The sequence below is a fragment of the Malaclemys terrapin genome, chromosome 13, assembly GCF_027887155.1.
Source record: "Malaclemys terrapin pileata isolate rMalTer1 chromosome 13, rMalTer1.hap1, whole genome shotgun sequence".
Classification (NCBI taxonomy): Eukaryota; Metazoa; Chordata; order Testudines; family Emydidae; genus Malaclemys; species Malaclemys terrapin.
This window is the reverse complement of record NC_071517.1, coordinates 26,712,284-26,727,481: the sequence shown is the minus strand read 5'-3', so window position 1 is coordinate 26,727,481 and position 15,198 is coordinate 26,712,284. Positions and strand designations below refer to the sequence as shown.

General features: G+C 41.5%; 1 protein-coding gene across 1 annotated transcript in view; it reads left to right on the top strand.

Moving 5' to 3' along the window:
- GLP2R (glucagon like peptide 2 receptor) overlaps nucleotides 1–15,198 on the top strand; it is a 122,343-nt gene that overhangs the window by 40,475 nt on the left and 66,670 nt on the right. Inside the window, exons 5-6 of the mRNA XM_054046695.1 lie at nucleotides 9,205–9,307; nucleotides 9,553–9,709. Coding sequence (XP_053902670.1) covers nucleotides 9,205–9,307; nucleotides 9,553–9,709 — 260 coding nt within the window. The remainder of the gene's footprint in view (nucleotides 1–9,204; nucleotides 9,308–9,552; nucleotides 9,710–15,198) is intronic.

Below are 15,198 nucleotides of genomic sequence, written 5' to 3'. Positions count from 1 at the left end.
TTGGAAGGTCCTCAGTCCATTTGTAAGAGTGCTCCCATTAGTATAGTACATATTTCAGAGTTTTGAGCAGGAAAGAGGCAAAATGGAGGAGTTTCTGGGGCCTTTTATATTTTCTGCCACGTGGAGGGAAATCCATTGTTTCAATCAAAGGCCTCAGCACAGCTAGTGGAAAATTACAGGTGACAAGATAGCATTTGGAGTCATGTGGGCAAGTCACATGTCCATGCATGAAGGTTTGGATACAGTAGAAGCCATTACCTGTAACTCAAACAGCATGTTTGCAGGACAGTCCCTTCAGTGTAGATGGGTGTCTCCCATAGTCCATTGTCAGTCAAGTGTCTCTTGATGAGCCACTTAACTTGAATAGTTCCTCCAAGCTGTGCTGGCTAACTATCTTGTGGGCGTTACCCCAGGAGCAAACATTTGAAATCCAGGTATAAAGCCAATATTCATAACTTTAAATACAAAAATGATAAAGATATACAGATAGCATAATCATAACCAGCAAATCATAATGTTTTCATAGACATCTTACATGCCACATTTTGTACAAGATCTGTTGCAAATATATAACAGTGGTTGCAACAATGATCTATATGCTCATATTTTAATCAGATAACGTGACAATCTCCACTGAGGAATTCTCTCACCATACTAAGCACAGTGTGGTTCAGAGAACAGGTGATAGGGCTAAGCATCAAGAAACCAAGGTTCTAATTCCAGCACAATTGCTTCCCTGCTGTGTGATGGTGGAGAAGTCACTTAATCTTTCTGTGCCTCTGTTTCCCCTTGGTTCATTGTCTCCAGTGCCAGTGGGCTGTGCCTGTGGGGGATAAAGTGGGGGCACCTCCCAAATATAGTACTGTACTGTAGAGTATGGCAAAAAAAAATTCCCTGGACCCTAACCCCCCCATTTACATTCATTCTTATGGGGAAATTGGATTTGCTTAACATAATTTCACTTAAAGTTGCATTTTTCAGGAATATAACTACAATGTTAAGTGAGGAGTTACTGTACCTTGACTTTAGCAAAGCTTTTGATATGGTCTCCCACAGTATTCTTGCCAGCAAGTTAAAGAAATATGGACTGGATGAATGGACTATAAGGTGGATAGAAAGCTGGCTAGATCATTGGGCTCAACAGGTAGTGATCAATGGCTTGATGTCTAGTTGGCAGCTGATATCAAGCAGAGTGCCCCAGGGGTCTGTCCTAAGGCCGGTTTTGTTCAACATCTTCATTAATGATCTGGATGATGGGATGGATTGCACCCTCAGCAAGTTTGTGGATGACACTAAGCTGGAAGGAGTGGTAGATACACTGGAGGGTAGGGATAGGGTCCTGAGGGACCTAGACAAATTGGAGGACTGAGCCAAAAGAAATCTGATGAGGTTCGGCAAGGACAAGGGCAGAGTCCTGCACTTTGGACAGAAGAATCCCATGCACTGCTACAGGCTGGGGACCGACTGGCTAAGCGGCAGTTCTGCAGAAAAGGACCTGGAGATTACAATGGACGAGAAGCTGGATATGAATCAACAGTGTGCCCTTGTTGCCAAGAAGGCTAATGGCATATTGGGCTGCATTAGTAGGAGCATTGCCAGTAGATCGGGGAAGGTGATTATTCCCCTCTATTCGGCACTGGTGAGGCCACATCTGGAGTATTGCATTTTGGGCCCCCCACTACAGAAAGGATGTGGACAAATTGGAGAGAGTCCAGCAGAGGGCAACAAAAATGATTAGGGAGCTGTGGCGCATGACTTATGAGGAGAGGCTGAGGGAACTGGGCTTATTTAGTGTGCAGAAGAGAAGAGTGAGGGGGGTTTGATAGCAGCCTTCAGCTACCTGAAGGGGGGTTCCAAAGAGGATGGGTCTAGACTGTTCTCAGTGGTGGCAGATGACAGAACAAGGAGCAATGGTCTCAAATTGCAGTGGGGGAGGTTTAGTTGGATATTAGGAAAACCTATTTCACTAGGAGAGAGGTGAAGCACTGGAATGGGTTACCTAGGGAATCTCCAACCTTAGAGGTTATTAAGTCCCAGCTTGACAAAGCCCTGGTTGGGATGATTTAATTGTGGTTGGTCCTGCTTTGAGCAGGGGGTTGGACTAGATGACCTTCTGAGATCTCTTCCAACCCTAATCTTCTGTGATTCTATGATTCTATGCTGTACACTTGCTCTGCTCTTGGCAAGTGTTTGCTGGATCTCCCATGGGTACTTGTTTTCATTGCTTGCACTGGTTCACTGTATCACAGTAGGATGCACTTGCTCTGATATACTGTCCCCTGAGCCCTGTTTCTGCTCCTGTTCATCCTGGTTCATCTGTACCTGCTCCTTCTGTTTCTGCTGGACCTACTTTTACCTGGGTGCAATATCAATTGGTTGGATCAGATCCACGGCTAGTATTGACCAACAGCAGAGAAATCAACCTTTTTTTTTCATCTAATTCAGAGGTGAAAAACTCCCACACACATGTTGTCAGCTCATTCTGTTCCCTGGTGCTGGATCTTGTACTTTTGTTGCTGTGTGGCAACATGGAGATGGAGTTCTAAAGACAGTATGCTGGGAAGCTCCAACACCGACATTGCTCCCTGCTGGCTCTATTGTTCCATTATCCCTATCCTATTTTCCTCTCACAAAGTGGCAGATGTATTTTCTTCTGCATCATGGAAAAATACCAGAAAGCGTATCATGGCAGGCTCCACCACTATGCCCTCTTAAGGGTATGGTCACCAACTTGAGTTAGTTAGAAACAGCTATATGACAATGATGAAAGTGATAACATCCAAGCCAATGCACTTGAACCATCAGTGGAAACACTGAAATTGCTCAGAAGAAGATACGATTACCAGGCTGGACAATAAATCATTGCAATCCAGATAGGGGTTTGGTGAGTAGTGCGTACTATGGAGATGTTCTCTGTCTGTAGAATTTTTCAGTTTTTTTTCCTGAAGAGAAGCTTTACTTGAGCTAGAAAAGTAAATACATCGTGATGGGTCAGCTAAGCACATTAGTTCTCAAACTGGGGGTCGTGACCCTTTTGTGTGTGGGGTCGTAAGCCCCGACCCTAGCGTGCAGCCCCAAGTTGTGAGCCCCGACCCCTGTGAGCCCCGACCGAAACACATGGCTGCGAGCCCAGACCCCTTATGGCACTTATGGATGGCAATGGTACTGCAAAAAACTGAATATGCTTTCCATGTCTCATGATACTGTGAAACGCAGAATATGTGAGATGTCTGAAGATATCAAAAAACAAGTTGTGCACGAAATTAAATACTCTGCTTTCAGTATGTTCAGCCTGCAACTTGATGAAACTACTGATGTTACTCACTACGCAGAACTGATAGCATTCTTACGGTACGTGAATGCCGGAGATGTTAAGGATGAGTTCTTATTCTATGAACAACTTGAAACAACCACAACAGTATAGGACATTTTCAATAAGGTAAATGCCTTTTTCGAAAGCAATGACATTGAATGGAAAAATCTTTGTGGTATCTGTACCGATGGTGCTCCAGCAATGATGGGTGCACGGTCTGGATTTCAGCAGAAGGTAAATTGTGTCTCACCTAATGTGATTGTCACTCATTGTGGAATCCATCATCAAGTCCTACCTGCAAAGACATTGCCAATATGCCTTAATGCTGTGGTGGATGTTGTTATACGAGCAGTGAACTACATTAAAGCTCATGCTCTGAATAGTCGTCTCTTTCAAGAGCTCTGCAATGAAATAGGTGGTGAATATGAAGTTCTACTTTTCCACACTCAAGTCTGATGGCTTTCTAGGGGACATGCATTAAAGCATGTTTTTATACTTCATGAAGAGATGGCAGAGTTTTTTCTGCAAAAACAGAAACAAGAGCTGAACAAAATGTTCAGTGACAAGAAATGGCTTCTCTGCTTGGCATACCTACTTGATATCTTTGGTAGCCTTAATGATCTCAATCTGTCACTTCAGGGAAAACATTCAACATTAATAGACCTGACTAATAAAATCAAAGCCTTCCAGATGAAGTTGGATCTGTGGTGCAGGAAGCTGGACACAGACAGATACGGCATATTTCCGACATTTTCCCCGTTCAGTGAGGAGGAGGAAGTTAACATTGATAGTGCTCTCAAATCAGCAATCAGTGAACATTTGAGAGCCCTTCATGAAGAGTTCTCACACTACTTCCCAGCGCTACCAGAAGCACTTCATTCTGGTGAAGAACCCTTTCAGTGTGACAGCTGACCAATTACCAACTGACGATATTCATGCACAGGAACAGTTTGTCGACATGATCAATGATGATAAAGTGAAAGAAAAATTCACACAGCTGCCTCCAAACCAGTTCTGGTGCTCAGTTGCAAGTGAATACCCAATGGGAGAGTGGATTCTCCAGCCTTCTCACAATAAAGACGGAATCTCAAAACCAGCTTGATGTGAAGGACGACATCAGATGCGCCCTTTCTAAAACAACACCAACCATAAAACTTCTTGTATCAAATAAACAGCATCATCCATCTCACTGATTTTTCGATGCTTCAGGTCATTAATTGCTGTCAAGTATTAAAATAAAATTCTACTTAAAAATAACTTTTCCACTTATATAATTTGATAAAAATGTGCTTTAGTCTTAATTTAAAAGCAATGAGAAAAGGTAAATTCATTTTAAGCCATAGGGTTTAAATTTAGTATTTAACATAATGTTAAATATAAAAAAATGTGTTTTTAATTTCTAAGGGGGGACGCAGTCAGAGGCTTGGTGTTCAAAAGGGGTCACCAATACAAAAAGTTTGAGAACCGTTGGCTAAGCAGCATTAGCTCCCTCCCACTTCCCCTTCCTGTGGCCAGGTAAGGGGAAACGTCCTCAAACAGAAGTGGCCAAACTCTGTTTGGAAGTGGTGGCTGCGTGGCTAGCCAGGAGCTGCAGAGAAGCTGAATGCAAAGAGGAACACCCCAGAAACTATGTGCAGAGCTATGTGTGGAACCGGCTGTGGCTGCTGGATGTGACAGATGGGTGTGGGTCTGTGTGGGACTTATGGGGGAACAGCGCAAGGGCTGGGTGGAGAGCCAGTGCAGAGCAGCCCCAATCAGAGACAATAACAGCCTGTCTTGGAAAACCTCAAGCTTCTTTTTACTTGAATAAAGACTGGACTGGAGAGAGCACCCCAGCCACTAGGCCTGAAGAATCCTGACTCTCAGTTGGACTGTCCCAGGGACCCAAACATTTACCACTATTGCTCAATTTGGAGTGTAACCATTTAAGCCTCTGTACCTGAGGTATTTCCCCTTTCCTGCCAACCCTAATAAAATTGCCTTTCACTTGCCAAGTGTCTGAGTGGTTACTGTGATCCACCAGGGCTAATGCCCACAACACCTGGCTGCCAAAGCACTGTACCACTTGCCTCTGAGTTGCAGTAGACCTGTAACACTACTGGCACGTTAGGAGTTTGGTGTAATTTATTGAGCATCTCCAATAATTACAAAATGCATCAGAAACAGGCACGAAAGAAATAAAATGTTAAAGGAAAATGGGTGCTCACTGGTTTCTGCTCAGATGTCCTGTTCCATATCACTTGACATGCTCACACATTAATTTCTCCTTTTAATTCATCCTTATTTTCATCTTGAGTTTAGAAACAAAACCTATGTAAATGGTGCTGAAAATGACTGCACATGATAGACCTGATTTTCAAAACTGCCCACCCAAAAATGCATGTTCAATTGTTCGCCCATTTTGCACAAATGGTTATTGTGCTTCATGCAGAATTTAGGTAATTTCAAATGAGTAACACTGGTCTACAATTTTTGAGAAGTCGTCTGCTTCAGAGATAAAATGTGCTATTTATTATGTATTTTGATGTGCTGAATTCAAATATGACAATTAAAACAACTGATTGGCTACTGCTTCTAAGATATTTAAGTTTTTACATTTTATGTCTATGTATATTGTGTAGATAGTAGAGTTTTAATCATAAATTGTAAACCTAGGTCTTTTCATGTGTTTATGGTTGCTTTACATGATAATATTTCACCTGTCCTGTTTATGTAACACTTTAAAAATCAGCAAAAGGGTTATATAAATAAAATTTATTATGAAACAAAAGGCAAAAAACTATTATGTACATAGTTTAGTCCTATTCAGTGTCTACTTGGCGCTTCTTGGCTTGTCTCTTGTATTCATTAAACAGAGCATCTCTTGTCACTGTCCAGCAATAGTCTGCAAGCATTGATGGGCTCCATTTGCCCTGATAGCGTTTCACCATTGTTGCAATGTCCTGGTGAAATCGCTCGCCGTGCTCATCGCTCACTGCTCCGCAGTTCGGTGGAAAAAAATTTGGATGAGAGTGCAAAAAATGTAACTTTAGTGACATGTTGCAACCAAGGCTTTTGTATGCCTTGAGGAGGTTTTCCACCAACAATCTGTAGTTGTCTGCCTTGTTGTTTCTGAGAAAATGTATTGCCACTAACTGGAAGGCTTTCCATGCCATCTTTTCCTTGCCACGCAGTGCATGGTCAAATGCATCATCTTGAAGAAGTTCACCAATCTGAGGACCAACAAAGACACCTTCCTTTATCTTAGCTTCACTTAACCTTGGAAATTTTCCACGGAGGTACTTGAAAGCTGCTTGTGTTTTGTCAATGGCCTTGACAAAGTTCTTTCAAAGTTCACATCAGACCTAGCTTGATGTGTAAGGATGGTAACAAAATCTTCTTTGATTCAACAAGTGGTGGATGCTGAACACTTTTCCTCCCAGGCTCCAATGACTGTAGGAGTGGCCAATCTTTCTTGATGTAGTGGGAATCTCTTGCATGACTATCCCATTCGCAGAGAAAACAGCAGTACTTTGTGTATCCAGTCTGCAGACCAAGCAAGAGAGCAACAACCTTCAAATCGCTACAAAGCTGCCATTGATGTTGGTCATAGTTTATGCACCTCAAAAGTTGTTTCATGTTGTCATAGGTTTCCTTCATATGGACTGCATGACCAACTGGAATTGATGGCAAAACATTGCCATTATGCAGTAAAACAGCTTTAAGACTCATCTTCGATGAATCAATTAACAGTCTCCACTCATCTGGATCGTGAACGATTTTGAGGGCTGCCATCACACCATCGATGTTGTTGCAGGCTACAAGATCACCTTCCATGAAGAAGAATGGGACAAGATCCTTTTGACGGTCACGGAACATGGAAACCCTAACATCACCTGCCAGGAGATTCCACTGCTGTAGTCCGGAGCCCAACAGCTCTGCCTTACTCTTGGGTAGTTCCAAATCCCTGACAAGGTCATTCAGTTCACCTTGTGTTATGAGGTGTGGTTCAGAGGAGGAGGATGGGAGAAAATGTGGGTCCTGTGACATTGATGGTTCAGGACCAGAAGTTTCATCCTCTTCCTCTTCCTCGTCTGACTCAAGTGAGAATGATTCTGGTGCATCAGGAACCAGCAGTCCTTCTCCGTGGGGTACTGGGCGTATAGCTAATGGAATGTTTGGATAATGCACAGTCCACTTTTTCTTCTTTGACACGCCTTTCCCAACTGGAGGCACCATGCAGAAGTAACAATTGTTGGTATGATCTGTTGGCTCTCTCCAAATCATTGGCACTGCAAAAGGCATAGATTTCTTTTTCCTGTTTAACCACTGGCGAAGATTTGTTGCACAAGTGTTGCAGCATATGTGTGGGGCCCACCTCTTGTCCTGATCTCCAATTTTGCAGCCAAAATAAAGGTGATAGGCTTTCTTAACCATAGTGGTTATACTGCGCTTTTGTGATGCAAAAGTCACTTCACCACAAACATAGCAGAAGTTATCTGCACTGTTCACACAAGTACGAGGCATCTCTGCTCACTTTGGCTAAACAGAAATGTGTCCCTTTGCAAAATCAAACACTGACAAATAAGAGAGCACGACACTGTATGATTTCTAGAGCTGATATAGGGCAATTTGTTCAGCAGAGTGATGGAAGCTTCGTTATGATTGCATCATCCATGACTTCTAGGAATAACATGATGCAATTCATATCATGTATGATGCAATACCAGCTTCAGATTGCATCATTCATTGTTTTGCCTAAAAAGCAAGTACTGTCCAAACCCAGTCATAGATTTATTCATAGATCCAGTCAAAGATGTATTTTAGTCATTTCTGGTTTAAATTGAGATCCCTTCCCTTTATAACTCACTTATCCTCCGCCATTCCCAAGGCAAGGGTCGTATATACTGACCCAATAGCATATTTTGAAAACTAGAGCCAATCAACAATTTTAAGCATCATTTTCATTCTCAGTGACCCAGAATTAGTAAAGTTTGACTACATTTATTTCAGAACCATTTTGGCTGTAGAGCAGTGTAATTAGAGCTGGTTGAAACTCAGAATTTCTGTTTCACAGGAAATTTCAACACTTCAAAATGTGTTTCATTCTGAATCAGAGCAAAACAAATATTTAGAATTGTTCTACAAAATGGAAATTCTGGGGGAAAAGTTTTGGAAATTTCAAAATTTAGATTCAAAATGATTTTTTTCCATTTTTAATTACTATTATTAGGTTTGTGTTATCTTGCAATCATATTTCTAAGATATTGAAAGAAGCTTGCTGCTCTAATTAGTACACTGAGTGCTTATCTTCTTTTCTTCTTCAAAGTCTTCAAATTGTTTCCTCACAACATGAACAGGAGACATTTAAAAAAATTTACACAGGAATTGTCATCAAAATTGCTGTGATTTCATGAACAATTTTAGTTTCAACAGAATGGCATTTTCAGATAGAAGACTGTTTTAATGAAAAATTTCTGCCCAGCATTAGTAGTTATTAATTTATTTGGCTATCTTCATACCCTAGAGCCCAATTTGCATATGTAATCATGGTGGCTGTTGGCAGAAATTAGGCTCACAGTTGTGCATACAAAATTTTCAAAATTAGACCCTATGTGCCTATTCCAAATATTAAATTATTTCAAATTCTAAAACCTGCTAATTATATCTGGCTTTCCATAGTTGTTCCCACCTGTTGATCTCACAGGTGTTACTGAGGAGGGTCATTTACAGATGGGGAAACTGAAGTTTGGAGCAGTTAAGTGACTTGCTCAAGGACACACAGCTGGGTAGGACAAATATAGAACCCTGATGTCTTAACTCTGAGTCCAGTGCCCTATCTGCTGGGCTAGGCTGACTCCCACACTTGTGCGACTTATTTATTTTTCTCTGTTGTTCCTATGATTAGGAAGAAGAACACATGTTACTTTCCACCCTACAGTTACTGTACACCATTGGATACTGCTTGTCTCTCATTTCCCTTGTATTAGCTCTACTTACACTTCTGCTCCTCAGGTTAGTGCCAACCAACATTACTAGAACATGTCTTGTATTCTGGAATTTAACAACATATAGATTCTTTTTTCAAGTAACTGAGCTTATAATTCCATGTCAGATGTAACTATACACATTTACTATGCAAATGTAATTCTTGAGCAATATCTGTTGAGGGCAATAATATGAATACAATGATATTGCTCATAATGAAATTTATTCTAAAGGATTCATAAAAGGGGACATTTCTTTTTGTACTTCCACAGAAAACTTCACTGCACTAGAAACTACATCCATATAAATTTATTTGCTTCCTTTATCCTGCGAGCCACAGCAGTTCTTATAAAAGATATCATATACCATAATACTTATTCAAAAAGACCAAATAATGAAATTGGATGGCTTTCCTACTTCAGTTCTGAGGTAATTCTATTTTAGTTCATTGTTAATAGTATAATTTGTGCTGCAAAAGTTAAAGTTGCAAAATAGGAAAACAGGTTTTAGATGTTAAAAGGTGAATTATAAAAATTGAAATTTTGCAGGAAATCGCGTTCATGGAGAATTAGGGTAAAATTCTGGATCAGAATTGATTTTTATTTGATTTAGATATGATCATAAGAAAAAATTATAGTAAGCACACTGTGCTGGTTAATAGTGTTGATAATTGTCATCTAGAGACCTTGAATAATGCATAACAACTTTGCACCCGACTGAGTGTGTTGCCTGGTAAAGAACAGAGACAAAGCTGGAACTCAAACTATGTGGAAACCTAGAGATATTGTTTCTAGACATCATGACAATCACAACTACCATACATTACAGACCGCAATCTTAACTGTGCCTTCACTGGATTGCCAGCCTTCCAGCACCTCCTTATCTCCCTCACAATCAAATAAAATTGCTGTGAAGTCTCCTCCACTCAAATCAATTGGTATCTCTCTCCTGGGTAGAGGAAAGTGTAGTAGGAAGAGAAAGCCTGGAGCACGGGGGCCTGGTGCAAGGCCCGAGGCCTGAACCAAAGTCAGCAAAAAATTATGCTATAAGCAAAAGTCAGGCCCTGTCAAAAGCAGATACTTGCCTGCAAGTTCACTGTCTGGTATATGAACTTGGCACCGATATTGCTAGCGTTGCTAAAAGACACTGAATATGTAAATGCATTTCGGCAGGCTAAGAGAAAACATGCCAACCTACCACATGATAAGATCGTTTGACAGAAGTGATAAATCATGATGTTTTGTCTGAAACATCAGGTGTAAAACTACAAAGACAGGTAATGAATAGGGAAGTTTTGTCTGAAGCATCAAGAGAAAGTTACAAAGGGAGGTAACAAATATATCTTGGAACAAGTAAGATGATATATAAGTTGTTTGTCTCAATCTATAAATGTTGGAATGCATTGTCTTAGGGCAGGTCTACACTACTGCATACGTTGATCTAACTTTAGGGGTGTGAAAAAGTGACACAAATTTTGTGCTGTCCACACCAGCGCTATGCTGGAAGGAGATACTCTCCCGCTGACATAGCTTCCAATTCTCGCCAAGGTGGAGTAATTATGCCAATAGGAGAGAGCTCTCCCATTGGCATAGCGCGTCTTCACCAGATGTGCTACAGCATCGGTGCAGCTGTGCCAATGTAGTGCTATCATGTAGACTTGCCCTTAACCCTTTGTCTGACTGAGGGGCAAGCAAAAAGTCACACCACTTACTGAGCTGGTCCATTACAATGGGCAGACAAGTCTTAATATCCCTGTAGAATCTATAGGGTGCTATTACTGTGCTTCATTGACAATAAACCTGGCCAAGCGCCTTCACCACTGAACCGAGTGTGTGGTCTTCTTGGGCAGTTCGATTGAGGTCTGCCAGGCCGACGACCTGGCCAGAGCCAGTGCAACACACAGAGAGAACACACACACAGCCAACAACTGACAACGGAAAGCTTTGGGCTTCTAGTTTTAGCTCCTCCTACACTCAGCTACTGTGCTCCTCACTTGCTCCCCTCTTGCAAATACAGTGTGGCTCCTACCCTCTGCTCCCTCTGCTTGAGCCGCTACACTCCCATCTTCCCCTCCTCACCTCCTGAGAACAACTATCTGGTCCCCTGCTTTCCTGATAAAGAGCCGGATCCCTGCTCTATTCTATCCCCTCTCACTCCCCACTGCTGGTTGGATGAGACATCTAGCCAGGGTGGGGGGATCATCACTGGAGGGAGCAAATTGTCAGGAGGGACATGGCTCCCCACAGTGGTTGTGCCCATGATCAATACATCCTTCAGGCTATGTCTACACTACAGCTTATGTCGGCATAACGTAAGTTACACCGACATAAGCACTGGTGTGGACAACGCTATGTTGGCAGGAGAGCTTCTCCCGCTGACATAGCTATTGCTGCTCACAGGGACTGGAGAAAAGCTTACATTAGAGACCTGTGCCACTGTAAACTCCCTAGTGTAGCCGTACTCTCAAAATTAGTAACCATCCTTCAATATCAACCAACAAACAAAAGTCTTGGAAGTTGTGCAATGGTTTCATCAAAAGGAATGACACCAGAGAAGATCTATTTGTGTACCAGATTGGCACAAGGAAAATTAGTCCAAGGATATGCTGGTACAATGCTGCAAATTGAGGCACTGTGATGCCAGAAAAGAAGGGTGAAGCAGCTCTGAGAGTCACAGGTCGTGGTGGTGCAATTCTGGTACATTGCAATGTACTTTCACTGCTGTAGATGCAAATCATGTCACAGGAATCCTCCACAGAATGATTACTTGGGATTCCCAGATGGCAAGGATAGGGAGAAGACAATGAACCAGAGTGTACATATCAGAATTCTGCTCTAGAATCTGGCATGATGATGACACTGAGGCATGTGGCCCCAGCATTCAGGAAGATGTTCAGGAAAGAGACTGGAAAATGGAAATCATAAGAAAGCACAAGACAGTGGATACAGTGAGGACAATTACATTATGTTACTAGTCCTTATAGTGGCAGAAATTTTTTTGAAAACTGAGGGTAACCAATCAATCAAGTGTTCTCCTCCTGAGCCTGCAGAACAATGTCCTGGAGAGGTGTGAACTGCCTCACTCATCCCAGCAGTGACATTTATAACACTTATAATTATTTCACTTATAACTTACAATTATTTCACTTATAACCAACACTTATAACTATTTCAGCTCTGATTTTTTTAGCAGAAAAATCCTGTTAATGTGGTTCTCCCACAACCCCAAGCTGCATCCCACACCTCTCTAGGAAAAGCTCCAACTGTTCCCTAAACAGCTAACAAAACTTCTAGCTTCCTCTTCCAACTTCTATAAAATCATTATGCAATGTCAATACAGTGAAAAATTTAAAAACTCAGTATAAAATAAACTGTTTATTAGTACTAAAAATAACATAGCTATTGAATTGATTATATTATTCATAAATTCATAGTTTTCAGACCAGAAAAGACTGTTATAATCATCTAGTCTGACTTCTTGCAGAACATAGGACATAAATTTCATTCTGTCATACCTGTATCAAGCCTGTATCTTCTGACAGAGCTAGAGCAAACCTTAGACAGACATCCAATCTTGATATAAAGACATCAAGTGATGAAGAATCCATCACACCTCTATCTAAGTTGTTCCAATGGTAAATTACCCTCTCAGTTAAATATTTTTGGCTTATTTCCAGTTTGAACTTATTTATTTTCATCTTCCAGACCCTGGATCTTGTTCTGCCTTTGTGTGCTAGATCAAAGAGCCCTCTACTATGAGAAAGCTCTTCTTCACATAGGTACTTACAGATTGTCATCAAATCACCTGCTAACCTCTTTGATAAGCTAAATAGACTGAACTTTCAAGTGTCTCACTGTAAGGTAGGTTTTTAAGACATTTTGGTAGCTCTTTTCTTTTCCCTTTCCTATTTTAAGGTAACAAAACAGTTACCTTTATCAAACTTGTCATTTCATTAAAAAATGTCAAGTTTGTTGGGCAAAACATATTTTCTAAAAAAAAAAAGAATGTGGAGCAGCATTAATTGGGTTGCCATGTTTTAATTCAGTACTGACTGCATCCTTTACCAGCAATGCTATGATGTTGCCCAGGATCAATGTCAAACTAATTGACCTATAGTTACCCAGGTCATCCTGTTTACCCTTTTCCAATATTGGCACATTGGCTTATTTTCCAGTCTCTAAAATTTTCTCAATATTAAAAGACATGTTAAAAATCAGCATCATTAGTTCACAGAGCTCCTCTGTCAATTATTTAAAACTCTTGCATACAAATTGTCCAGTCTTGCAGATTTAGAAATGTTAAATTTAGTATACACTGTTTTACTCCTTAGTTACTGTTGGAATATAAAGTATTCCATTATCACTGTGAGATCTGAATACGTCATCCAGTTTCTTTTCAAATACAGAACAGAACAATTTATTGAACACATCTGCCTTTTGTGCATCATTATTGACCATATTACCATCTCCAATTGATAATGGGTGTATACCATTGATAAGAGTTCATTTGTGTCCCACATACTTTTTAATTACTTACTCATTCCCTAGCATCAGCCCCTTTTGTTGTCAATGTAATGCTCTCCTCACTAGTCATAGAGTGGGCTGAGCAGCTATCCTCAGATATGTCATGTGCTGTTCTCTCTTGCTTTTTCCCAGCTGAATCTGCAGAGATGTTTCCTGCAGCTGCCATGCTGAGTACCTGATAGCAATTGGATACCTCTAGTAGTGCATGTTTCTTTCTGTGGTGATCATAGAAGATTAGGGTTGGAAGAGACCTCAGGAGGTCATCTAGTCCAACCCCCTGCTCAAAGCAGGACCAACCCCAACTAAATCATCCCAGCCAGGGCTTTGTCAAGTCTGACCTTAAAAATCTCTAAGGATGGAGATTCCACCACCTCCCTAGGTAACCCATTCCAGTGCTTCACCTCCCTCCTAGTGAAATAGGTTTTCCTAATATCCAACCTAGACCTCCCCCACTGCAACTTGAGACCATTGCTAATTGTTCTGTTATCTGCCACCACTGAGAACAGCCTAGCTCCATCCGCTTTGGAACTCCCATTCAGGTAGTTGAAGGCTGCTATCAAATCCCCCCCAAACACACTCTTCTTTTTTGCAGACTAAATAAGCCCAGTTCCTCAGCCTCTCTTCATAAGACATGTGCCCCAGCCCTCTAATCATTTTCATTGCCCTCTGCTAGACTCTCTCCAATTTGTCCACATCCTTTCTGTAGTGGGGGGCCCAAAACTGGACGCAATACTCCAGATGTGTCCTCACCAGTGCCAAGTAGAGGGGAATAATCACTTCCCTTGATATCCTAGCAATGCTCCTACTAATGCAGCCCAATATGTTGTTAGCCTTCCTGGCAACAAGGGCACACTGTTGACTCATATCCAGCTTCTTGTCCAGTGTAATCCACAGGTCCTTTTCTGCAGAACTGCTGCTTAGCTGGTCGGTCCCCAGCCTGTAGCAGTGCATGGGATTCTTCCATCCTAAGTGCAGGACTCTGCACTTGTTCTTGTTAAACCTCATCAGATTTCTTTTGGCCCAATCCTCCAATTTGTCTAGGTCCCTCAGGACCCTATCCCTACCCTCCAGCATATCTACCTCTCCCCCCAGATTAGTGTCATCTGCAAACTTGCTGAAGGTGCAATCCATCCCATCATCGGATCATTAATGAAGATGTTGAACAAAATCGGCCCCAGGACCGACCCCTGGGGAACTCCGCTTGATATCGGCTGCCAACTAGACATTATGCCGTTGATCACTACATGTTGAGCCTGACGATCTAGCCAGCTTTCTATCCCCTTTATAGTCCATTCATCCAATCCATACTTCTTTAACTTGCTGGCAAGAATACTGTGGGAGACCATATCAAAAGCTTTTCTAAAGTCAAAGTATATCATGACTTGCCCTTGGTGA